The 25,428-nt window shown below is 38.7% G+C and overlaps 2 protein-coding genes and 2 long non-coding RNA genes across 6 annotated transcripts; 2 read left to right on the top strand and 2 right to left on the bottom strand.

The window, feature by feature from the left end:
• Positions 1-6,093: 6,093 nt before the first annotated feature.
• On the bottom strand, positions 6,094-8,367 carry LOC144667871 (homeobox protein Hox-A2-like). Of its 2 annotated transcripts, none has more exons than XM_078529436.1 (2): positions 7,903-8,367; positions 6,094-7,285 (listed from the first exon to the last, which is right to left on the bottom strand). In XM_078529436.1, the coding sequence occupies exons 1-2, from the start codon at positions 8,261-8,263 to the stop codon at positions 6,570-6,572; spliced, it is 1,077 nt and encodes a 358-aa protein (XP_078385562.1). In that variant the 5' UTR covers positions 8,264-8,367; the 3' UTR covers positions 6,094-6,569. The 2 variants fall into 2 exon arrangements, with proteins under 2 accessions (XP_078385562.1, XP_078385565.1); XM_078529439.1 differs by having other exon boundaries at positions 6,094-7,282; positions 7,903-8,359.
• A 3,759-nt stretch (positions 8,368-12,126) lies between these two features.
• On the bottom strand, positions 12,127-20,368 carry hoxb3a (homeobox B3a). 2 transcript variants are annotated; one of them, XM_078529434.1, is made up of 4 exons: positions 20,255-20,322; positions 18,182-18,262; positions 14,669-15,199; positions 12,127-13,830 (listed from the first exon to the last, which is right to left on the bottom strand). In XM_078529434.1, exons 3-4 carry the CDS (start codon positions 15,081-15,083, stop codon positions 13,061-13,063), a joined length of 1,185 nt encoding a protein of 394 aa, XP_078385560.1. In that variant the 5' UTR covers positions 15,084-15,199; positions 18,182-18,262; positions 20,255-20,322; the 3' UTR covers positions 12,127-13,060. The 2 variants fall into 2 exon arrangements, with proteins under 2 accessions (XP_078385560.1, XP_078385561.1); XM_078529435.1 differs by lacking the exon at positions 18,182-18,262 and having other exon boundaries at positions 20,255-20,368.
• On the top strand, positions 14,964-17,025 carry LOC144667873 (uncharacterized). Its single transcript, XR_013573390.1, has 2 exons — positions 14,964-15,029; positions 15,184-17,025. It is a non-coding gene; the product is annotated as an uncharacterized LOC144667873 (long non-coding RNA).
• LOC144667872 (uncharacterized) lies at positions 18,165-20,758 on the top strand. Its single transcript, XR_013573389.1, has 2 exons — positions 18,165-19,912; positions 20,198-20,758. It is a non-coding gene; the product is annotated as an uncharacterized LOC144667872 (long non-coding RNA).
• The last annotated feature ends 4,670 nt before the right edge of the window (positions 20,759-25,428 follow it).

Here is a 25,428-nt window from a genome sequence, read left to right as displayed (position 1 = left end):
ACATTCTGGGTTATCACATATATACACACAGTTTAGTGGTGATTAGCTAGAAGCCCGGGGCCTACAATTATACTAATTTACTCAGTTAACAGAAAAAGATTAATTGTACAGTATGTGATGTGTCACTGTTGCACCTAGACATTCGAGCTGTTCGTCGTCCGCCATCTGTTCGGTTCATGGAGAGCTTATATTTTCTACATAATGATACCTTATCACTGTCACCAAATTCAAGAAACATTATTTTTGCCTTCACTCATTCAGTCGGTGGATCCATATGTCAAAGGCAGCTCTGGCAGCGAGCAATTTAAATGTTTGATGTCAGCTCCATTTTGCTGTTGCTTATTATTGCATTCTTCCCTTTAGGGATGGTGGGGTGGGTGGGGGGTGGTGGTGGTGGAGAGAGAAAGAAAAAAGTGAGAGCGAAATAAGAATATAGATGAAGAAGTTCAGATACAAAGGGAGGAATGCGAAGGAAAAAAAATAGGAAGAAAAAGGGACAGGAAGTGAGAAGGAAAGGACAGACGACTAAGTGCTGAGAGAAAGAAAGATGAAGGTGTACAGAAATAAGTGAAACAGAGAGAACGATAAAAAAAAAAGAGAGAATGAAAGCACGATGGTGCACGATATGAGACAGGGAAGTTGTTTAAAGAACATAACCATCATTGAGTTATTTTAAACTGGACGACACCCGCAGATGTTACTTTAACTGTCAGAATTCCGAAAGAGACCCTCAATACTTAATGATGATCTACAAAACGCATCTCTGGATTGCGATCTAACATATAAGTATAAGTAGCTCAGCAAAGTTTTATGGCAGCAATGCCCCAAGCATTGCCATTTGCTGGGGTTTCACTGAACTCATGATTTAACACGTGCTGACACAGGATTGTGACTGAGCGCCATATATGCCGTTCATCTACCGGCTGCTTCTGCAGGGTGCCAGATGTAGCCAGTATTGACCGAATAGAGGACCTCTGGCGAGTTAAACTTTTGAGTTAGTAAAATTGTACAACCACCATGAAGCAGAATGCTTTGCTCGTCTTCCCTTTATTGGTTGCACTTCAAGGAAATAGATCTGTGTCCGACTATGCACCCACCGTGTAGCCTTACACCTATCATGAAAGACATTTAATTAATCACTTGAAAATAACTGTACTGACACAGATTACTTAATAAACTAGCAATTTCCATTTAAGCTGACTGTAAATGGAAAGAAGGTGGTTGACAGAAATGAATAGTACTTTTAAGCCATACTGGATTGTTTTATTGATTAGGATAGTTGGGATGCGGGTTAATGCATTCGATACCATATTGTGCAATATTAGTTACAAGCATTTAGCTGAAGTGAACTAAAATGCGTTCAATTTTCACTGGTTCGGATTCTAATCTTTGATAAAAGCAAAAAATGTAAAAGCTAAGGTGCATTGAAGCTAGGCGAATCTTATCCAACTGGTCATAACCGCAACTACATATTCAGAATTCGTTTCCGCTCTCTAAATGCGGAAGTTCTCTCATTGGCAATAACTATTTTCAATTTAGCAGAGGGACAAAATTGGCCTGATTCAGGATTGGAGGACCGCTTTTTTAACAAGATGTTGCGAGTTTGATTTGCTCGCAGCGAATTACAGACGTACACCATTCTTAGCAAGACTTTAAACCTCTCTGTCAAAATTTTTAAATTGCAGTTGCAAGTGATTCCTCAACAATTCTTGATGTCGATCTCTTTCTTATTTCAACCTCCTTTAGCAATATCTCTGTGATTCATTTCATCTCAATGTCTATCAAAGCTGTAGTGTTGGATTCAGTTTACCGAGAAAGGCTAATATCTTTTTTTTAAAGAATTAAGAAATGCCTTCTTTGAGAAATAAAGAAAATGTATATTTTTTGCGCCAAAGGCTTCACGATATCTTTTGTAATTCCATCTCTTTGCCAGTGCATCGGATTAGCATTGATACCTTGACGCCGTCTTCAGGAGGCATTGATGCCTGAGATACCACATGAGGCCCACCTGCCCTACTGAATAGGGGGTAAGACTGCCATGGCTCTAATCACAGGGTAGAGTTCAGTATTGTTCTATGCCCCCCTTAGAAAATCTTCTTCAGTACCCTGTTATCCCAAGGCTCCAATCTAAACCAGATGTGAAGTCCCTTTGGGTCATCCTGTTAAAATATTTCGAACACAGAAATGCAAGGGATCAGAATAATTTAAGGGGAAAATCTAGACAAAGGATCAAAGCCTATATGTACGACAAACTTGAAAACAATGATAGGTGATGAATGAAGGTGAGATAAATGAAGAAGAAGTTACAATTTGGTTGCTAAAGGCCAGTAGATTATAAGAGGAAGGGAAGATCGAGAAAGAGCTCTACAGTTTTGAGGCCCTGGTAATGAATGGGTTAAAGAGCCGATGAGATTGTTCGAATAATAGTGAGAAAGGCGAAATGCTGCATTTGTAAAGTTGGTGTCTTGTCGAAAATCTGTTGTAAAGCATTATTTTCAGGCAAAGGCATCTCGCACTTCAGTTGCCATAGCGACAGTGGGCTAGCAGTGGTTATCCATGTTCTAAGGTCTGATGGGATAGCTTATGTACAAAGGTATACTTACCATAGTTAGTACTTCCCACTATATACAATGGGAGATGAAGTGATTTCCAAAAAAAGAACATTTCAAAAACGAGAAACCATGTGGTGTGTTGCAGGCTATAATGTTTGATCCACCATCAATGGACGGTTCAATATAGATAGTTTATAGTAGTCTTTCACTCTCGGGCATGATTTGTAGATTTCTGTGTAAACAACAGGCAGCCTCTTTAAAGCGCTATTCACTATATCCCAAGGCTTTTAAAGGTCTAATTTAGCGGCTAGTAATATACAAATCCAGTACCTGACATTTGTCATTCTGACTTATGTAATCGTTTTATTATTGACATTTAGTGTTTAATTGTTAAATTTATTACAGTATTTGTTTCTTAAATAATATTTAAGTTATATTTCAGCCATCTGTTTATTGACTTCCCAGTTTTTAAGCCAATCAGAGTACATGAAGAAATATGTCTGAACGATTGATTTTAAATTTATGAAATTGATCAGAAATTGACAAGTAGGAGGAGAAAAAAGGGATACACTATGTCTTTAAGGAAGGTCGGATTGAATGGTTAGTTCCCATTTATTAAGGCTGTTCTGTGGGCGTAGAATTGATCTGTAATTGTCACTGGCATGTTCCCTGGACGTGAAGCAAGTTTTACTGGTCATTATGCTATGTAAAGAGGCGCTCGTTAGAGATTTGTATTGATACACGTCAAGGTTTGCACACGTAAGTTGAAGGAGTTTCTACTCAATTAAACTGCCATGCATTTATATTGGAATAAAGCAGAGCACATAACTCTATGACAAGGTTAAATCTTAGAATTTCTTAGAATGCAGTCTCCGCCCTCAGACTGCATTAAACACATGAACAGAATTCCTTTATTCAAGGACGCCAATTTTGCAATCTGTTCTTAGGAACACTTAATAGGAAACGGAACTATCTCTCGTTCTCACTGTTAACATGCTTCTATCTGCCCTCACCATTGTGTCCGTCTCAGCCTTTTTCTGCTTATTTCCATCTCTGCATATTTCCTGTCTCTGTAGTTGCCCCGCACGTTCTGGTCTCAAACTTTCTTTCTCACTTTTAGTGCCCTTTTTGGTGTACTTTTTAAACCATTTATTCATACTTTGTGTTTTTCGTTTTCTCTGTCCATGCAGCTTTCTGTCTGTGTTTACCGTTCCTCACGATTCTTCGATTTAGATCATTAACAATGCGAAGAATGTTAAAGATACAGCACTAGCCAAACTGAACATTTTCTTGTGTGATTTGCTTTTTTTGCATTGAATATTATATTGAAAACTCATCGATTAACAAGACTTATGTGCAGTCTGTGCTACAAGTAGTTTTAAGCAGGAGGCCTAGTTATTCCAATAGTGACAGTACTTAAAAGATGAAGCAAGGAGCAATAAATGAAAAGATGAATGAAAGAAACCAGAGACAAAGGGGGGACGGGGCGATAAGTTAAGAAATGATTCGATTTTGTAAGTGTTTCAAGGCATCTTAAAATCATTACGAAACAAAACTTGAGATTTTAAAATACAAATGAACAGAGAACAAAAGAGTACAGATAAAAATACTTAAGAATAATAATTAGCAAACAGTGACAGTGTTTTGTGTCTTGCGCCACACGGCGCCATTTTGAGGCTGGTGAGGCGGACCTGGTGATCCTGATACTTGCAGCATTTTCTGTGGATCATTTCCGAAGGCCCTACCAAATTTCTGCCTTTCTTGGGAAACACCCGTGACTAGGCAAATGCGTAATATGATTTATTTTTTTATGTCACTGCGATTGATTTCTCAAGATGACCCCCCTCATTCATAAAGCAGCTTGATGTATGAGTTTCAGCAAAAAAAAAATTACATCTTGTAAATAAACCTCCCTTGGCAGAGCTTTGGAGGGGGTGGGGCGGAAAGTGGAGCACAATTGCGAACAAAAAATGAACTGATGATCGATGTTACTTATTTTCTGGCGAGTTGCGCGAAGCTTTTTTGCTCGCACTCTCTCTCTCTCGGGCACGTTTCTCTCGCCTTAATCTACATTTTGGCCGCTAGCTCTTTTACTGTCTCAGCCGTCCATATGACTTTTATTTCCAGTTTTTAAAAATTTTAACTTCTGGTTCTCCAAAGTTTATGTTTAGACCTCCTCGCCATCTTAGTCTGTCCGTCTATCTCGCCATTCATTTTATCGCGTTACTTAAAACATGAGAGAACGTGGCAATTGCACCTACTACATACAATCTCAAACCCAGACATTGATGCAGGCAAGCCGCGGAATTGGGAGGGTTAGCGGCAGGAAGGGCATCCGGCTGTAAAACCACCCGCCAAATCACTCCCCCCTCACTCCACCCCCACAAAACAAAAAAACGATGGTTGGGATGAAGGGTGACCAACCAGCATAGTGGCATTGTGACGACTTTATGTAACATGGGAAAAACTGAAAGGGAAAGGGCATGCAATGCCAGATATTTAAAACAACCCATTACGCCAACTAAACGGGATTAAATTCCAGGAGACCCGTACACAATCAGATAGTTGTTAAATTATTTCAGTGAGGAATGGTTAGTGGAAAGAAGCGTTTGGATGAGTGGGAACGGAATCAAATTGAACCCCTCCACATTGAACCCCTCCACCCAACCACTTCCACTATCTTCCCCGTAGGACATCTGTGTCTATAATAAACTTTATGTTTTCCGCATTTCGATGATCAGTTTTATATTCTAAGATATTTAAAATCCGTTTAAGTTAAACGTAAAATGGACATTCAAAAGAATAAAATCAATTTCTGTGTATGTTGACTATTCTGCCCATCAAGCCTGCAGTAGTCCTTGCTCCATGTTGGAGATGTCTACTTTAATTCAATTTCACACATCTTTTCCTAGGTTTCTTCTTGAAGTAGTTTGCTATAGAATTACGCTACAATGTTCTTAGAAGGTTCAATTTTTTTCAGAAATTGGCGAAATCGGGGAGCTGGAAATCTCAATTCAGCTCCTGGGTGGGGAGTTGGTTGAATAATAGTTGGTCACTTTGATTCTCGAACGGATGGGGGCGGGGAGAAGACGTCAAACACAGAGAGAAATGGCATTAACACTCCAAATTTGTTAAAATACACATTTGGTCTACCTATTTCACTAAACCATATACAAGCATTAAGCGAACCATTTACAAAAACATATACAGTAGCTACACTAGCTCCAAAGGATGTTAGAACACTTGGTTATCCACCCTTTTTATTACTTAAAGCGATGGATTGGCACAACAACTAGGCTAAATAACTCCTGCCATTTTTCTATTGTAGATCCAGCACGACCAATCCAAGTATTCAGGATAGATAAAAAAAATTCTTAGATAAAAATACTGTGATTTACTTCAGTTAATCAAGTGTGATTTACGTTTTTTGTCAATTTACAACCAATACTTCCTGTGTGAGCTATTTCTGATCTAATTCTTGGTGCACATATTTCGAAAAGAATAACACATTAACAGCCACCTTGAAACACAGACAGTGAAGTTTCATTAAAGAATTAAGTCGTTTTATTTAAACTATGAAAATAATGTACAATAAATAATTTAAAATTCACTATTTCAGAATTTATAATAAATAGGCTACCTCTAAAACATAAAATAACTCGTCACAGTTGTCCTTTTGGGAGCTATAAGATAAAACAGCTTTGCTATAAATACAATTCCGATATATGTTTTCCTGAGTTAGTGAAAAGGGGGAATCTACATTTTTTCACGTCTTGACGAATTTAGGAAAATGCAACTGAACAAAACCGTATTTAATTAAATACCTGTGCAATAAAGACTGCAATTCTTGTAGACTCCAGGTCAAGGCTGAAGGATAAATTATTTACTGTGAGATCAATCCTATATCACACAGACCTTTCTTTAATATCCCACATTATTGTAATTTAAAATAGGAAATAATGAACATATTTTTAAACATGGCTGCATTTCTACACGGGCCTTATGTCTTGCGAATTGCTACTGATAATTAAGGTGCTGCAAGTCTATTGTGCAGAGAGCGCTGGTGAAAAAATCAAAACTGTCCTCAGGGATATCCACAGGGCTGTCGATGGAATCCTGCAAGCTGGGAGATAATCCATCGGAGAACGGCAGATAGGAATCCGAAGAAAACATGTTTAAATCTGGCAGGGAGACCAAATCCAAGGCCTCCGAACTGAGAGTGTCCAGACCAGAGCTACAATTTTGACCTGCTGTAAACCCGTTTTCAACACTGGCCGTCAGATAGAAGGGACTCTTGGCTTTTCCATCGCTGCCGCACACAGTCAGATCCTGCAAGTTCTGGAGTTCTTTGCTAAGTGTGTTTTGGCTTTGCTTTTTTGCTTGCTCGGCGCAGTTTTTATTTTCTAAATAAGTTCCTGATGCTTCGACAGGTTGGCTGTAAGGCGATGACTCCTCGGCTTTGTCCTCTGGAAGCGAGCTGTTGGGGAAACTAGCTTCCCCGTCTTGGTTTTCTTTATACTGTGCTTGCCTCTTATGCTTCATGCGTCGGTTCTGGAACCAGACTTTAACTTGCCTCTCAGTCAGGTCGAGTAGGGCCGCGATTTCCACTCTGCGTGGCCTGCACAGGTATTTGTTGAAGTGAAACTCTTTCTCTAGTTCCAAGAGCTGCGTATTTGTGTAGGCTGTCCTTAATCTGCGGGAGCTGCTGCTGTTATCCTGTTCACCCTGGCCTTCTAACAAGAAAAGGGCAGAAAGAGAGAAAGAAAGAAAGACCGTGAGGAGGAGTGAAAGTAAATGTTTAACACGCACATTGAAAAGAAAACTGCAATAGCTTCTGTTGGGCAGAAGCCACTCTTTCACAAATTAGGTTGAAATTAACTTTGTAAATGTTTCTTTCTTGTAACCGGTCAATTAGAATCTTTGCCCTTTAAATAAATATATAAAAATTTACAAATTCGTACAGCAAAACACATTCTTGCCCTTTCTCAAGTTGTTGCAGCTGATGAGTTTGACCAACATGGCCGCCAGAATTCAAATATTAGAATCTACAATGTATCGAAACATTTTGACAACATAAATCGCACATTAAAACAACATTAAATAAAATATTCCAATAAATCAACATTTTAGAGCCAAGCACTGGATCCATCAGGCAATTATAAATGCATTTCATAAATCAAACAGCAGTAAAATCCCAGATTAGCTCGTGCTTTATAAGACGTTGTCATCTACGATCTAATTGGTAGAGCTACCATACACTAAAGTTTGAGTTTTGTAAATTTACGGATTTTGATCTAAAACAAAAGGCTTGATATAAACGATGCAGAGAAAGTCTCGGCTTTGGGCAGACCTGTCGGAGACTCCGTTGCTTGAGAGGACCCAGGGACCGGAGCTGATAATGACAAAGGTGTCTCGTTTTTTTTCGACGACTTTTTCTCTTTCATCCATGGGAACTCGGCCGCGGCAGCAGATGGGAACGAGCCATTTGGAGGCCGCTTTTCGCGACTTGGCCGCGGCTGGTTGCTGCTGGGATTCAGGCTCGGGATGGTCTGCTCAAAAGGAGGAGGAATTAGTGTCGAGTGTGAAAGCGTCGAGTTCTTGATTGATGAACTTTGAAATGTATCAGCGACAGCAGGGAAGGACGTCAGGCACTCGGCGAGCGAAGGCTGGCTGTTAATAAAACCAATCTCTCGCTCCAATTCGAAATTCATGGCCTTCTTAATCCCGAATGGAGAAAGTTATGAATATTGCAGGTCGAGAAAAATAATATTTTCAGGCTTTAATTCTGTATCTCTGATATTACAAGGCGTATGGGGACCGACTCTATTAAACTGAGGACTAGATTGAAATTGGACCAAATTCGCTGTCACATGATTGGCGTTGCCCAATAGCAATTTGTTGTCTATGAAAAGAAATCATTATCTCTGCAATTGATCCAAAAAAGTGAAGAAAAAATTCCACTTTATTTTTACTGTCAGAATTTTAAATTTACCTCCAGATTTGACCAACTCTTCTCGTGTTTTTTTCGTTATTTTTAAGAAGGCTGAATGTCGATTTTTTTTAAAAAAAATTCTGCCAATTATATCAGAGTATTTTGCAATTCAAGTGAAGACGATTTGCACCTAAAATCTGGCGGCTTGAGTAATTAACAAGGTACCTCATTAATCTTCAAAGTTTTGACAAGAGGGCCAGTAACAAAATAGAACTTTCACGAGATCAGCCAGGCAGTTGCAATTTGCCTGTAGGAAAGTTCCAAACCCTTTAAATGCCCGTATCATTGGACACAATTCACAAAGTGTGCTTTTTCCAATTATCGAACGGATATAAATGCTATTACAGTAGATTTTCAAAGCAGAGAAGAGGTTTCTGAAACCAGGTAAGTATCGGATTTTAATTTGAGGAAGGCTTAAAATAGTGAGAAAACTATTGAGTAACCATTTTAGCCTATTTGATCTATTTATCCAGGAAAATAATGCTGCAACATGTTTCTATCTATCTGTTTATGTATCTATCCATTCATACATCTATCCCTCTATCTATCCGACCTTTATAGACAGAGTTTTCTTTTTGAGGGGTTGATTTAAAATTGTTTTCATCCAAAAACGTGTTTAAAACTACGAAAGTTTATTGAAAACTCATTTAAAATTTACTGCTTCATCAAAAACTTGTGACTGCGTGAAATGGAGCCATTTAAAAAAAAAGTTATTTAAAGACTAGCATGAGAGTTAGAACAGAAATCTTTTTTAAACGCTGGACCCAAAGAGGGATTGAAGGCGGCCACGATCAATCTTTCCCCACAGAAGGGTTTGACAGCTAAGGCTCGGGAGCAAACAACTGAAGAATTTGCCTCCCCATATCAAATGCCAGGAAGTGAGGCTGGCCTTCCTTTCTTGCCATTTTTAAAGCAGGGTGACGAAATGCATTTATTTTTAAATCAAAAGCCGCAAACACATAATAATAATAATGAATCCCTGACTTAATGAGAACTAAGTGAGGCTACAAATGAACAGAGTCAGGTTAGAACATCTTTATGTTTTCAAGGGAAAAAAATATATGAAACATTGCCTTGGCTCAGCTTGCAATCCCTCCTGTTAAAACACTGTGTGGGACGTGCAAATGAATTCGTGCGATGGGGCCTAGAAACCTTTGTTTGTCAAACATGTGTGGGTGCAAGTATTTACGTACTGGCCCTTACAGGCCGCTGGGATACCTAAACAATTCAGAATAGAAGAAATCTATTAAACCTGCAAGAAAATGATCCGAACATTAGGATATTTAATTACTTTTAAAATGCGTCTGATCCGGCCACTAAAATTAGCAGCAATTTTAGCTGAACGACACTGATTCATTGAGTGAGCGTTGCAGCGGGAGCATTGACTGAGGAATAATTGGTTAGAATGTGACGTGAGAAAAAGCCGTATGTAACATGGCGTATGGTTTTGTTTTGAATTGGTAGCTGCGGATTTATTTTCATTGTGCACGTTTCTTAAGATCATGCCTATTCCTCGCTCTGAAAGCCTTTGATCTTTGAAAACGTAACAAACTCGAAAAGGTTTACGAGTTAAGAAGCGATAAAGTTAAAATATTTTCAGTTTGCTTTGGTATTGTTTTGTACACAGTCTCTTTCTAACTATGCACATATTTAAACGAATCCAATATAAACAGTGAAAGGAGATTCCTGGCGCTGAAAATAAGCTTTTAATGCATTAAATAGAAGGGAATATAGAGATTAATGCAATGAATTAAATAGCACCCAATAGTGGCAAAAAATAAAATTGGTTTCTGAATGGTAAACGGTTGTTTTTCAGTTGAGATCTGAAGAACGCTAAATGATTGAAGCATTTTGCGGATCGCCATCAACAACAAAATGTGTTCAGGCTTTTTTTTTATGCTGGAAGCTGTTTTTTTCTGGGCGGCGAGAGGTCGAAAATCGAACAATATGGCGCCGAATCGTTTCAGCTCTGGCTGACATCAGCTGCGAAATTGTATTTGGAAAACCCTGGAGAATTGTTATGCGATCTCAGGAAAACTTTCACACAGATCTGTGGCTTTTAAATGATCCATATCACTGTGCATATGATTAGGAACTGATTGGAGGAGCTTGGCCTTTCATGTTGATATCACAAGATCAGAAAATATGTTTTTCTTAATCTAAATTTTGCAAAAATCAAAGATGATGGTCAAATTACCAGGACTGAGTTTTAAGATGGAGAACATTAGTTAAGGAAATACTAAATATGATTATCAATACTATCACATTGGATATCAGGAATTATGACTGGTGCCCACTTTAACTCTTGTTTATTTTTGTTACTGGAATTACAGCAGTAAGAACATATCAGTGAGCTCTTGCCCTGAGAAATAAGTAACTTATAAAACAACGCAATTTGATATGTTAGGATCTGCAATTAATTTTACTTGACCAAGAATGAAAAGTACTAAACATCATTCTTGGTGTTTAAACAATTAGTGTACAGAAAGCTTAAAGAATGACTCAATGTAATAGGCCTGCAGGAGGTAATATTATCTTTTAACTGTTGTTAGAAATAAATGCTGTTTTATATGATTAGGTAACCAGAATCACTCGGTGCTTTGGCTTCCCTAGGTCTCTGATAGGTTAAAACTATTGTTACAATGTGTGGTTAGAACTATAGTGTTTGAAGTGGTTACTATAAACGGCCTGCTTCATACTGTTTTAGAGCACGCAAAATCTAATAAATCTAATTTTTAAAAGCACAGTAGAAGTTTTGTTAGAGCTGTAAACTTCTCAACTATTTACTTTCTGCAATTTCGTATCAAAAACTGAATAATTGGGGAATCAAATTACATTTTCATGGTGGTTAATACTATTTTCACAATTATTTCCCATGCTTTAGAGTTTATAGAAACCTTGCGAGTAAAATTTATTATCATCCACATCCTGGTCTCATAACATCACTTTATGAAATGAATTGATTAGCAGACCAAGGAAAACATCTTTCATTTTGAATGGAATGGGCTGAAAATGTCTGTGTACTTTGGCAGGCTGCTCATGCTTTGGTCTTTGTTTCTGTTGCAGATCCAATGACTGCTTTGCCCAGACAGCACGTGGTGTCTCCTTACACCGGATGGAAACTTTTTACCCCTTAATTCCTGAATGTTTGTGTAAGTCTCTGGACCTTGTTTGGTAATAAAGATATTTACAAGCTGGAGAAGTGCTTCATTCTTTAGTTTTGTAAGAGGCATGATCTGAGCACTAAGCTTCGCACTAATCCCCTCCCCCACTCTGATGTTAGAATAGACGAGACGTATAAGAGCAGAGAAATGATTAGGCAACGAACTATAAACGAGGCACAGCTTCCTACTGGTACCAATGTGTGTAAACGTGTTTGCCTGTGTGGGAGTGATGCAGAGAGAGCTTAAAATATATGATTTGAATAGACTGGCCATCACAATTGCTTATTTCAGAGACGGGCATTAATGTAAACAGCCTATGAAATATGTTTCGATGGTTGCATATATATGTATACATATATGTATTATATTTTCATGTTATGATCATTGATATATATAAATCATACAACAAGATATGTTAACAGGAGATTTATTCCAGAATTGTTTGACAGACAACTCTTAGCAAGGAAAATAACTACGAAGAAGGCAAGGAGTGTCAGAAAAGGAGGATTTGCTATATTTTTCTAAATCATGACTATACAATTACTGTCCGATTCTGTTCCCATGCCTTCAATATAACTACATTATTTGTAGGTACAATGGTAACAGAAAACTACATTTTTGTTCTAGTTTACATTAACTAAAATAAACTTGTTTACAGTGACATGAATACAACCGCTTCGACAGGTAAATACTAAAAAGTACAGATTTTTAATTTTTTTATATAAATACGTATTGTTGGGGATAAATAATACAAAAAAGAAGAAATATTTTCCTGGCATTAATCAATAAATATATCTGAATGTTCACCAGAATAGACACGTATTGAAAGACGCACCAGCTACTCAGTTTTAAGATTCCTTCAAGGCCGAGTTGGATTTGCTTGCCTCTTATGAGCGTTTTCACCCATTGAAATGTAAACAATAAGTGCAATACAGGTGTCCAAAGGAAATTCAGCATTAGCAAATACCCAAAATGTCTTCACTTTTGCTTTTTTTCAAAGGACAGAAGATTTGTTCATTTACCCTGTTTCACGTTAAGTCCAAAAAAGAAATGTACCTGTACAACCTTTAGGATTTTGCATTATCAAGTTTAATGAACCCTAGAGATTGTAATAGGGGTGAAGGGTCGTGGGGGTGGGGGTGGGGAGGGGGCTGGGCCGTGGGATGCAGCAAGTATACTCTACAGAGGAGGGATGGCTGTGAGTGGACAATGTAAGCAAAATATATTAATACAAGTCAGCATATATGAATAAGAAGACACGAATAAGGGAATGGGTCAAAGAGGTATCATGAGAAAAGGAAAGGATAACTTGTTATTTACTTCTCTTCAGTAAATCTCCCTGCTTAGGCCTGCTACAGATGGGTCAGCTTGGGAGCTTCTTGAATTCTTCCCTGAGAAGGATGATGCGATGAAAGGTCTGTGTAGGTTGGATGTGGGTCACAAGGTCCATGGTGCTGACTGGGAGCCATCTGAGCAGCACCATTGAAGTCCATATTTGTGCTTGGAGGGTGAGAAAGGTGATTGAGGCCGAAGAGAGAAGGCCCCGAAGCGGACATAGAATCCACATAGTTCCCGCCAACGTACACAGGACTACCCTGCAAGTTTGGTGTCCCATAGTTGCCATTCCCCTGTAGTACATGGGGGTCGTATTCTGGAGCTGTCCCAGGATATCTTTTCTGTTGCTGCGATGGGCAACCTTTCATCGGGTTTTGGTAACTCGTGGTCATAGCATAAGCGTTCTGATGAGGTTTATTGAAAGGCGGCGGTGATGGGGCGTCATAGGCAGAGTTGTTAGCAAGAGAATGCATGGCGTTTACAAATCCAGTGGGGGGCTGGACGGAAAGCGGGGGGCTTCCCGTGGGCGATTGTCCTCCGGAAGAACTCACCATGCCTTTCGTTTTTTGATCCTTTTTGTACTTCATCCGGCGGTTCTGAAACCAGATCTTGATCTGTCGTTCACTGAGGTTAAGCAGGTTCGCCATCTCCACTCGGCGAGGTCTGCAAAGGTAACGGTTAAAATGGAATTCTTTCTCCAGTTCCACCAACTGCGCGCTGGTATAGGCAGTGCGCGCTCGCTTTGAGGCAGAACCCGGCGGGCTTTTGTCCCCGCTGACATTTTCAGCTGTGAGCAATAAAATAAAGATAATTACCTCTTAAAAGTGCACCGATCTGAACAAGAAAATTCTCCACATAAATTTAATAAGTCTTGAAAGAAAAGCAGAGGCGCCCCCTTTAACACATCAAGGTCTATCATTTCACAGTAAACGTTATTAAAAGTTCTATACCCCCAACACCAGAAATATGACGTGGGATCCCTAGAGCTCAGAAAATTGAATCATAACCATATTGACACAATGTTTAGAACAATATATTCCACAGTTGAAGTGATACACTTAAAGAGGACAGGGCAAATGATGATTTGCAACGTAACCAACCGAATTATGTAATTATGGCCCATCCAAGATCATGCTTAGAATCTAGAATGCTACATCCGATATGGTTAATATTGTTGTTATTAGTAATAATACTAGTGGAAGCAGCATTAGTATTTATAGGGTTGTAGCAATTTTTGTATTACCTGCGTTTTATTACTTCACTTTTTGATGTCCTATCAACTTTCTGGTTTCACAATCAACCAGTACGTGACCTTTGTGCATTCTGGGCTGTTTAGGAGCAGTGGTACAGTGTACATATTTATTGAATTACATGTTAGAGCATGCTTCATTTTCAAAGCAATATAATAACTATTTGAGAAATTGGAAGAAGTGCGGGTGGGGAAGGGGAACAATATGTTTTGATGTTAACAATGGGCCAACAAAGTGTTAACGATGTATAGACAAAGGCTTTACGTGCTGCAGATATTTGAAAATCGTGGTCTTAATGTTTTGATTTAAATAATCGTGCAGCCTTTTCATTTGATGCTTGAATCCCTAAAACTGCTAAAAAAAAAGTTGGTGTACCTGTGCTGGGACAGTTGTTATTTTTTTGCTTGGAGTTTTGCCGTGACTCTTTCATCCATGGGAATATCTGCTTGGTGAGGCTGGGTGTGGAGGTGTGGGAAGACTTGGGCAGAGTCTTGCTGGTGCCTGGTTGTGTCGAGTTGTTGCTGGGATTTTGGGGAGGTGAGACAGGTGGAGGTTGGCGGTGCTCGGGGAGATTCGAACGCATGCAGCTTCCATTGATGTCTTTAGATTTGGGATGCGGAGCACTAGTGCCAGCTGGCTGAAGGGAACAGGCCGACCTCTGGTAATCACTTTCAACGTGAGAAGATGGTGGATAGGGTTCCTGCGCCACTTCATAGCTGAAACCATTTGCTCCTTGGTATGTGTATCCACCGAATAGAGTACAGTTGTCGTAGTACGTCGTTTTTTGCATCTCGCAGTTTCCCAATATTTATTTCACAAACTGTCAGGGTCCTTGCACCCTTATCGAATAACATTGGCACCCCGATTCACGTGACGTTTTCTTCCAATAGCCTCCTGGCAGTTGACCTAAGGTTAGAAGAACCACAGAATAATAGTGGAACGTGTGTGGATCCATCTTACATACTCAAAAGCAAATGACATGAATAGCGTTCACCAAACAAGCACAGCAGATGCCACGGCTGATCTTGATTCCCGGCTATTTTGGACTGGAGAGGAGGGGACGAAAAAACACACTCTTGCTCTGAGCCCTGGAAGAAAACTAAAAAATTCACATAGCCAACTGCAAAACTATTTTAATCGAGATCAGATTCAGCATTAGCTCACAGCTAAATTCTTTTGGTTTAGGCAATGTTCCAAAAATGATAATTATTTATGAAAAAAAACTTCAGACAAACTCAGATTGGGTATCTTAGCCGCGAGTTACATAAACTTTCACAACCAGTTCAGTTAAAATACACACAAAACATCGTTACATTTCATTTCATTGCTCCTTGCTTGATTAATTGTCATGCTGTCAATATTCTAGATTAAAAATCTGACCTACCGCTTAAAATTAGGTTTACATCTATTGTTATAAAACGGAGCTGCCAAAGTATCAACATTTATAAATGTGCAGCGTTCATGGCGGGATGAGATTTCCCCTGCAAACATCTGGTTTAAATAGAAGGAAACTTATGGATGTTTCAGTAGCTATGTATTCAAACTCTAATCCGAAACATACTTTTATAGCCACCATAATTTGTTGGTTAACGCGGCAATCTAGAATTTATATCTCCTAACCCTTTTACTGTTAAGAGCCAGCGCTGAAAACACAGGAGAAAATCACAGATAAAAAAATCATAAAATGAGATAGTGCTGAGAAACAACACCCATTTTATATACACAGGAATTAGACTCTCTTAACCATTTGGCTCGATTGTTTTCTGAATATATACACATATGTATTTAACGTGTCTGTTTAAAGTGTGTTACTTTGCCATGGTGAAGCTGAGGAAGTAAGTGCGCTTGTTTCTATCTTTCTCTGTCCATGTGTAAACTGGATATGTTTTTGGACGGCTCATGCTTGGCCTTGCGGCGATATTTTAGGACCCTTTTCCTCCTCTCCGCCACAGCTTTAACTATTCATGATGGATCGGCAAAGTATTTCAAACCTGAAATACAGGGGATTGTGTTCTCCATGACCAGAATTTGAACCTCTCTCTTAACCAAGAGACAAAAAGGATAATAGGTACTGTCTTGGAAGGTGCTCTATAATTTGATGTATGAGGGGTCAGCGGACCAACAAAGATTTTTTTTTCTCTGGTGAAAAAATGCCCAAGGACTCCCGGAGCAGCTCAAACACGGAGAGTCAACCGCGAGACACCCCCGGCACAATCCCCATGCTGCTAAAATATGCAGAGTTTTCATTTCTGCTCTGCACTCGCACATCGTTTTCCACTTTGTGCTTGAAGTACCATTCCACTTTGACACTGTTTTTAAATGATCCGAAGCGCTTGCCAGAATTATGAAGAACGCGACCAAAAAAAAATCGGCGAATATGTTCGAGAACCAGCCAGTTCTTTTGTAAACTTGCACGATTCCTCTCTCTCTCCCTCTCTGTCTCTCTTTCCAAAAATTATTTTGAAATATCAATTTTGGTATCTGACATTGATTAAAGATATGTGAAGCAAAATTATTAGAATAGATGCAAGCAACACAGTCCAAATGCTTGCTTGTCTGTATCGCATACAATACTTCTCACCACGTTAAATATGATTCAACATTTATAAAGACGCTAATGCTTTTTACTGTTTGTATCAGCGAAATGTTCACTATCAGACGATTCGGCGTTGGAAATATATGAAAGATCTGTCTTTGTGAAAGAGGGAATTAAAATATGTTCTCAAAATCGATGTTTGCTTCATGGAATGTTTATTACGCTCTCACGCTTTGCGTAAAATTATATTTAATTTATTCGGTATAAACTATCCAAGTAAAATGTTGGAAAATGTATTTAAAAATCAAACAAAGCATCCAAATGAATGCACATTTCTGGAAAAGCAAACCGAATGGGTTTGCTACAAAATAAAACTCCGTCGTCACGGACTACCTGTTTCGAAATATATACTTTAAAATATAAAATCGAATTTTATAATTCCGTGGTTTACGCTTCTGCTTATTTGCACATCGCGAGGCTACAGCCGGTTGTCGGATATTACCTTTGTTCTTTAAAGGAGGGCCAGAGTTCCTAATTATTTACAATCAGAAGATAAAATACACAGTGAAATTTTCGTCTTTGCGTTCAAAGCCGGACAGAGAAATATCCTTTCTACCCTTTGCAACAGAGACAAAGCGTTGCAAAGTTTTATTTACCTATGTAAACATACGCAAAATAATAAATTCTAAAATAAATGACCCGCCTTCAGCTGGGTGCTGCACTTAAGGAAGCTGTAGATTGTAACGGAGTTTAAGCGTACCAATAAAACTAGAATTTTACAGCAACATAGATGAATGTTTCTATTTCAAATGATGCTTCTATAAATAGAGAACAGAGCCAGGAAAAAGTCAGGCGTGCTCCAGTCGCCGGTTGCCACCATGTTTCGGAGGAACACAGAGGCTGAAGAGTAATATCCTAAGATTTCACTCTCCATAATCCCGACACGCAGTACCTGCAGATCTCAAGTCCTTACAGAACTAAACAAGCGAAGGGGCATTTGATTGTCCAATATGTGTTAAATATACAGAAAACAAGCATCCTAGCTAATGGGACAACAATAGGGGAAGTCGTCATACACCTTAAATTATAGAGCACCGCAAGACGTCCACGTAATTATGTCTTAAATCACAACTGAGGGCTTGGTTTTGAAAAATACTCCAAATTAGCCCCCCAAAAAGGCCCAAGAACCGGGCTCCGTGTTGAATTCAGATGCAATGTGAAACAGTCGCTGCGTGAAAGGAAGCTATAGCTTGTGAACTCTTCTTGAACCGAGATTGAAGTCATATGGTCATAAATCACTGGGACATATACTCCGCCATTCACGAGTGATAGCCTATTTGAGTCCAGCTTACCTTAGCCACTGACGATAGAAGCAGAGCAAGACATAATATTTCAGATTCACCACGCAATCGATAAGCAGGAGTTCCCAAATTCTTTTATATACATATAAAAAAGGAAGGATAAAACAGCTGGTTATGGCGCTGAAATTCACTCGTTGAAGGCAACGGCAAAGAAAGGCGAGATGGTACAGCTTCAAAGAACTGTAGAAAGCTCAAGGCTTGAATGGACAGCCCTGATATTATTGAGCCCTAGACTGGTACGCCCTACTCACAGATAACAATGGTTTCTCAGCTTTACAGGGCAAAGTGAACTAGAAAGGAAACCCATATATTCGGTATGTTTGTTATGAATACATATATATATATATATTAGAAGAACGGTTTTAAGAGGAAAAAACGATTTCTTTCTTGAGTGCTGGGCAGGCAACGAGTGTTAATCCCCTCGAAACACAGCGTCACAAGTGAAAAATTATGCTAATTAGCGACGTGGTGGACAAGGCCTAGACTAAGATGGCAAGCTCGCTGTTTGCTTCACGTGCTGGCAATTAAGTGTCAGTTTATGCTAATATATTTTTCAGGCAATGTGCAACCTTTCACCATTCAAAATATTAATAAAAGGTATCATAACAATAAAGTGAACTCCTCATTGAACAACTCAGCGAAGAAATATATTTCTATTTATCGCCCTGTTTACTTAACTCGTGGACTGAATCATTAATTAATAATTTATTCACGACAAAAAAAAAACTTTAGTGCCCGACTGGGTGCGATAGAAAAAAAGAAAATGGACGCAGCGTAGGGGAAGGAGGAGGAGGAGGTAATTCAGTCGTGTTGAACATGCAGCAACGCACAAGATGCAACAGCCTCTCTATAAACTTTTAATGTGGGCTGTGGGCTGCACTTGCTTGGGCACTTAAAGTGTTTTTTAAATTAAAAAACATCACTCCTGACAATGGAGAGAAAGGGAGAGAGAGAGAATTGTCACTTGAGTGAAGGCCAATGAAAAAAGAATTTGGAACTTAAGCTCTTTTTTATGCATGCCACTGCTTCTGTCGTTTATGGCTACGTAAGATTTATGACTTCATGGCACCATAGCTGTAAACAGTGCAAAAGGGATAGATGTTGCACTAGTTAGGTACATGAAAGGGGAGCCAGAGCGGCGTAGGAGGAAGACCGGCGAAAGAATCTACAACTCTGCAACTTTTATTACGCCTTCATACTATTCTCTCTTTTTTGCCAACTATGTCTTTTTGGGGGTTTTAAAAAAGCAATTCAGAAGTCCGAAACCTCGTAAATGCTTCACTTCAGTTGGAATAAGTGAGGAGACGAACGGATTGATTTTTGTTAACGTGCAGTGATTTCTACAACAATGCGCAGCTGCCAAAGGTATAACTTCACAAAGTGAGACTCGCATTCTTGCCGTTAAAGAAACGAGTTCCTCCTGCTTAGAAGTAGGACAGGTTACAGGACGTTAGACAGTATCGTATGTTATTTTTCCATCGTGACATGGCTGAATAAATAACTTTGCAACTTCGTAACTTGTATGACTGAACGACTTTCGGTAATCATATTTTTCTGCACCTATTATTTTGTTTGTAATCTACTTCCGCGACTTGGAGAAGAGTCAGTTTCACCTCAGAGATTTCAACAATTAACTGTTGTTAAGCATCTGCTTCTTGATGAAAACCACAACTTTCAGCAATTTTGAAATACAGGGATTTTAATTTGAACTTTCGTGTGGTGGTAAGATATTTTACTTGAACTTGCTTATGCAGTTTCAAATTTTGCCTGTATTGTTCCTGTAGAACAAATGATTCCAGACCATGGTCAACAAACTATCTGATTTAAATCTAAATCAGACTTTAACCAAACAAATGGCAATTGAAAGCTTTGACCGTGATATTAAGGTATTATGTAGCTTGAACAATGTCAACACTAAATGCCTCTATATAATGTATATCTGTTTATCTAACAATGCCTCTATCAGCCTATCTAACTTACTATCTTTCTATCTATCTGATACATAAGCAGAACACTGAATTGTGGGAAATGGTTCAGGTAGTAAATGAATATAATGTGGCTTACCGCAGTAGTGCTGCTAGTCCTTGAGCCAAGGTGTAGCTGCTGACGGAGTCTTTATAAAGAGCCAAGACTGCAAAAAAAAGAAAGAAAAAGACAAACCTTCGATCAAGGAAATCGTTACAAAATCGAATTCGCTGCACACGACCTCTGAGGAAATCGACAGAGTATTTGAGCTAATGACAGCAAGAAGCAGTTAAAAGTGGGGCGTCAGGAATTAGAAGTACAATATGCATTAGTAATAATGTATTAGAAGTGGCACTATAACGTACTCACACAAAAACATTAATTGTCAATGCTTTCATTTATATATTTATACATTATTTATATATTGGTCTGCTCACCCAACCAGAATTCTGACATTTCTAATTGAAATAATATGCGGTGTATATCTTTTGAAATTGCTCATGTAAAGCTATTTGTGCTTAATAATTGTATTTCATGCATTTTTGTGGAATTCTTTCCTAACGCGTCAATAAATTAAATATATGTGTACCACATTACACTTCATTTAATTGCCTGGTTTTATTGTCTCCTAATAATGTTAGCCTGTCTTTAGTTAAAACACACAGCATTGAGTCAGTTTTATGCGATATTTGGATCAAGTAGGATTGTGATTCAATGTTGGGCCTTCAGAAAGCAATGGATATTAAATGAATATTTGAATTTTCCAATGGACCTTTATTTGGCATTTTATTTGGAGCGGTTATTCAAAATTAGAATGGCGAAGCTGAATAATTTAAAAAGTGGGTTTATATTTTAAAATCAATTGTTTCAATATATCCCAGCCCTCCTACATAACAAAAATTATAGAGCAGCTGATGTCTTTCACAACGAAAATAGGGATATTCTTTCTATGTGGTTCTGTTATTGGTCCCCAGTTAAATATTTGTTACATTTTGCCCCCAAAAGGCATCAATTTCGGAAAGATAAAGCACACAAGGCTTTGTGAGCTTCCAGTATAAATGTTTTGTTACATCCAAAAGCGGCAACAGTTACGCATGTTGAATCTTTACCTTCGTTTACTATCGAATGACTTACATTATAAATATTTAAAATGGTAAAATGCGAATGGGAGAAACGGAGAAGTAATGTTCATGGACTAATCTTAATAATAAAGCATGGGCACTTATATATGACTAAACGCCAGCACCGTAGCAGAACAAAGGAGAATGACTGGGATACGAGTTAATGCAGGGGTTCACCTGCTAGTTCTAATAAACGAAAGTCCTTTGTGTTTTCATTTAAGACGTTAAAATATATTGAATCATATATTTATGTTAACTTTAATGGGCTTTCCCGGTATTTATTCGTGAGCAGGGTTCGAGTGTTGAGAGAAATCCCATCGAAAAGGGTTAGCTCTTCGCTGCGGACTACTAAACTCATAAATTATTTACCTTGTCTGGAAAACAAATGTTCATGAATCATTGGGTGCCATAAACGGCTATGTTTAAAATTCGTTTGTTTTTTTTTTGCTAAATTAATATGAGGACATCCAAAGGGGAAAAAGAGAAGGAAAAGAGCATTAATATCGAATCATGAAGATGGGTCTGAATGAGTACTCTTGAATTCAACACATATAGACCCACACGCGCACATTCACAGTTGAGTAAAAGACATTGAGAATTATTCTCCTGGTGAACTAATTTACAGTCTTTGAGTATCAGGAGCATGCTTAAACATTTGCAGTTGGCCTAAGTGGATAAAAAAAAAGGAAAAGAAATAAAATATGTCTTGGCTCATTGTGACAGATATAAGCCTCTCTCTGAATGACCTTTCCTTGAATAGTAATAACTCACCACATTAATGATCAATCAGCGGGAGGGTTTGAAATGTCTCCAAAATAACAATCCGTCCCACTATCCCAGGCTTTCTCTGCGATCGCATATAATCCTTTTATAAGAGATATTGGACGGCACACATATCTTCCCCCTGACCCGATTTGTTTTTTAAATGGCCTGCTGTAAATAATCAGAGTACTGACTGGGTGATCACAGCCCGGAGACACAGGCGAAGGCCTTCCATCCAAATGCCAGAGTAAATGCGCTTGGATTATGCATTCACGTGGTCAGTACGTCAACGTTTCCCCATTTTATACAGACTTTAGCAATTGTTAATTGAACTCTTTTTTTTGTGTGTTGCATCGCTGAAACTTGCGCATTTCAGCAACTTCTCGCTTTCTAGTGGATGACGAAAGGTACTCTACATTCTTATTGTTTTCCGTAAAAGCTGTTTGCAAAGGTAGGTTGTTTTCTTTTTAAGAATCAAAATAAATTCACATAATTAGCTTCTTCCAAGGAACCTAGATTAGGAAAAGTAGAGAATGAGTAAGTTTTGTTTGCATCCCCATCCCCCCACCCCCGGTCCCCCTCTCCAACTTTCGCTGTTAAAAAGCAGCACGTTGATTTTTGAGGAGGCAAGCTTTACTGGGATGCCTGTTTTGGATCACAACTGATAACCTGTGATCTCCCCACTCTGCTATGTGGAACGCTTGTGATAGTGGGCTTGGTTTACACCCACGCACAGTCTGTCAAAGAAATGCGGGACTCCAAAATTAAACGCCTTATTTATTCTTAACAAGCAAAGGATTAGTTCACAGCAGTACACGTTCTTTCGCAAAGTAGTCACATATCCGATAGTAAAATTAGCAGCATGTCTCTGCTCCCATTCGGCAGATTTAAAGTGAAGTTACATGTAAACTTATTTTTTTTAGAATAAATCATCGCATAATTTGTGGAACAGTCGTAAAGCATGTAATATGTGCGTATATCTTTATATACAATATATATTACATCATGTGTATTAATTTAACCAAACATTATTTATTTGGTACTCTGTTTTGGGTAGGAAATAGATGTTGTGATTTCAACTAAGAACTATTCATCAAAATGCAATGTGCCAGTACGTTATACGCCCATCGGAATGTGCTCAAGCGTCTTTTGTTAGGCCGCAGTATTAAAATCTAAAAAAAAAATCGCCTTCGTTAAATAATGTACTCTTCAATATTTAAGTAAGTTTTTACTATAATAGTGAATGCTCGCCGTGCAAAAAAACCGTGTTGCATAATGTACACTGGCACGTTTCCAAATGTACCTTTTCATCTGACCTATAAATGCATAACTTGTGCTTAATGTGACATTTGACCTATAGCACAGTGACGTGCTATAGAGCAGTTTGCACTCTGCAACTTGCCTCGTATCACTGCCTTTACATTTTAAATTTCAAACGGCTGAGAAATTAATGTAAACCTAAAAAAATCACAAACAAAGATAAATAAAGATATTGATTTAAATTAACGAGAACGCTGTTTTGGTGGGTTGAGAATGCCTGGCATTAGTCAAAGGGAGATCAATAGGGTTACTGTACAACTAGAACAGAGGGTCTTTGATCTACGAAGCTAAGCACAATTGCAGTGACAAACTCTTCGCTTCACTTGCGAGATAATGCAGAAGAGGCTGTACAACAGGAAAGAGTTAATTTTTAATAAGGATGTCTTTAATGCCTTTGTTCTTTTATCAAATACTTTGCAGCTCAGCGCGTAAAAAGAACATTTCTAAGTGTCCTTAAGAATCTGTAACTGGCTTAGGTTGTTTCGGCAGCCACCAAGAAAAATGTATCAAAAAAGCCACGAGTTTTCCATTTGGATATTATTCCCATAAAAAGGGCCCTCTGTTATAAAACAGTCAGCTCTGCTTATATGCCAAAAACGATCAAATTCAATTTGATTATTTCTAGATCCATTCTGACGCCTGCAGTTCAAACTATCTCCCTCAGTATACCAAACACTTGGAATATTTTCATTTTGCCGGAGGCTGGTCGCAGCATATAAAAATGATTTGTTAAAAAAAGGAGAGGAATTTAATGTAAACCCATTTTCTGCTAACATCAAACGCCGCCTTATCGCTAGTCGTCTATCTGGCTAGGAATGCCTGAGGAAATGGAAACCTATTAAAACGTTTTCCGTTAACAGAATGTTGCACTCCCATGAATTAGAAAATGGTCCAGCACTTTTTGGTACAATTTCAGGGTGGCGCATTCTTTACCAACAAACCGTTCTGTTGCATTCTAAAATAACGGCTATATTCTCAACAGTGGTTAGTAAAGCAGAAGTTATTTTCGTATGGCATAAAAGTAGAGATGAAACAATTCTGGAAACTGGAAAGAGGTAAATTAATTCTCTTTCTCTCTCTCAAGGTTTCAATGAAAAAACCAAGAGATTGAGTTGATGATCTTTAAGCGGCCAACACTGGATGGGTCTTTAATTTGGGAACTTTTAAAGTCGCGAGTACAATAGGTAAACACTGTTTACCCAGGTCATAAATCATGTGCACATTCATCTTGAGGATAACACCCTATCTGAAAATGCTTTTGAAGCTTCTTCGACGAATTCGGAGGTGTTAACAGCCATCAAAGGTAGGCCCAAACCAAACGTTTAACTGTTTGAAAGATCTTTCGGAAGTTTGAGGAAAAAAAGAATTTTTTGAAGAAATCTTCACCCGTCTTCTCAGGAAAGAGCACTTTGGGGGAGACGGGGTGGGGGGCGGCGGTAGTTGGTGTGGGAGAGGCCATGTCTGTCTTAATCCGTTACACACAAAAGTCAGCAATAGTTCACGGAAACCAACCGGGGACCTCTCTCTCTCAGGTCACACTATGGGCCATTAATTATATCCACCCTGGAATTCAGAGCTGCTGAGGGGAAAAATGTTTAAACTGCAGTTTACTTGTTCGCTTACCTGTTGGATTATTGCAGTAGAGCTTGGAAAAAGATCACTGAATTTGATCTTTCATCACAGGTAGTGGTGCTCAGCTATATTCCCCCCCCACCTCCGCACCCCCCCCCCCCCCACCCCCCCCCAACTGCCCTCCACGGGAGGAAAAATATTTATTGGACTCTGGTGGATTTTGAAAAAAAAAATGCTTTCTGGAAATCGCGGGATTGTCATCGAAAGATGCATGGGTTCGTCTGACAGGAATGAATTCAAGAGCGGCCAAACTGCGACCAGACCTTTGCCTGAACGGACTTCCAGGAAAAACCCGAGCAGTTTCATTACTGCAGAAGCTTAATTCTGTACATGTTGTTCAAAAAATAAAACAAACTCAAACTACTATTATAAACTCAGCGTGATTTAAGGATAAGGCTATTGCCAATAGAGGCAATAAAAAACGACAGAATGTCAAAT

Source organism: Cetorhinus maximus, chromosome 25 (assembly GCF_964194155.1).
Source record: "Cetorhinus maximus chromosome 25, sCetMax3.hap1.1, whole genome shotgun sequence".
Taxonomy (NCBI): domain Eukaryota; kingdom Metazoa; phylum Chordata; class Chondrichthyes; order Lamniformes; family Cetorhinidae; genus Cetorhinus; species Cetorhinus maximus.
This window is presented reverse-complemented; position numbering and strand designations above follow the sequence as displayed.

Bases quoted from the DNA above. Each gene is read 5' to 3' on its own strand.
- LOC144667871 (XM_078529436.1), bottom strand. From the start codon at position 8,263: ATGAATTTCGAATTGGAGCGAGAGATTGGTTTTATTAACAGCCAGCCT. The intron at 7,286-7,902 runs GTCTGCCCAAAG...TTTTCTTGTTAG, and splicing joins AGCAACGGAGTCTCCGACAG to AAGGCCAGGGTGAACAGGAT.
- hoxb3a (XM_078529435.1), bottom strand. From the start codon at position 15,083: ATGCAAAAAACGACGTACTACGACAACTGTACTCTATTCGGTGGATAC. The intron at 13,831-14,668 runs GTACACCAACTT...TATTGCTCACAG, and splicing joins TAACAACTGTCCCAGCACAG to CTGAAAATGTCAGCGGGGAC.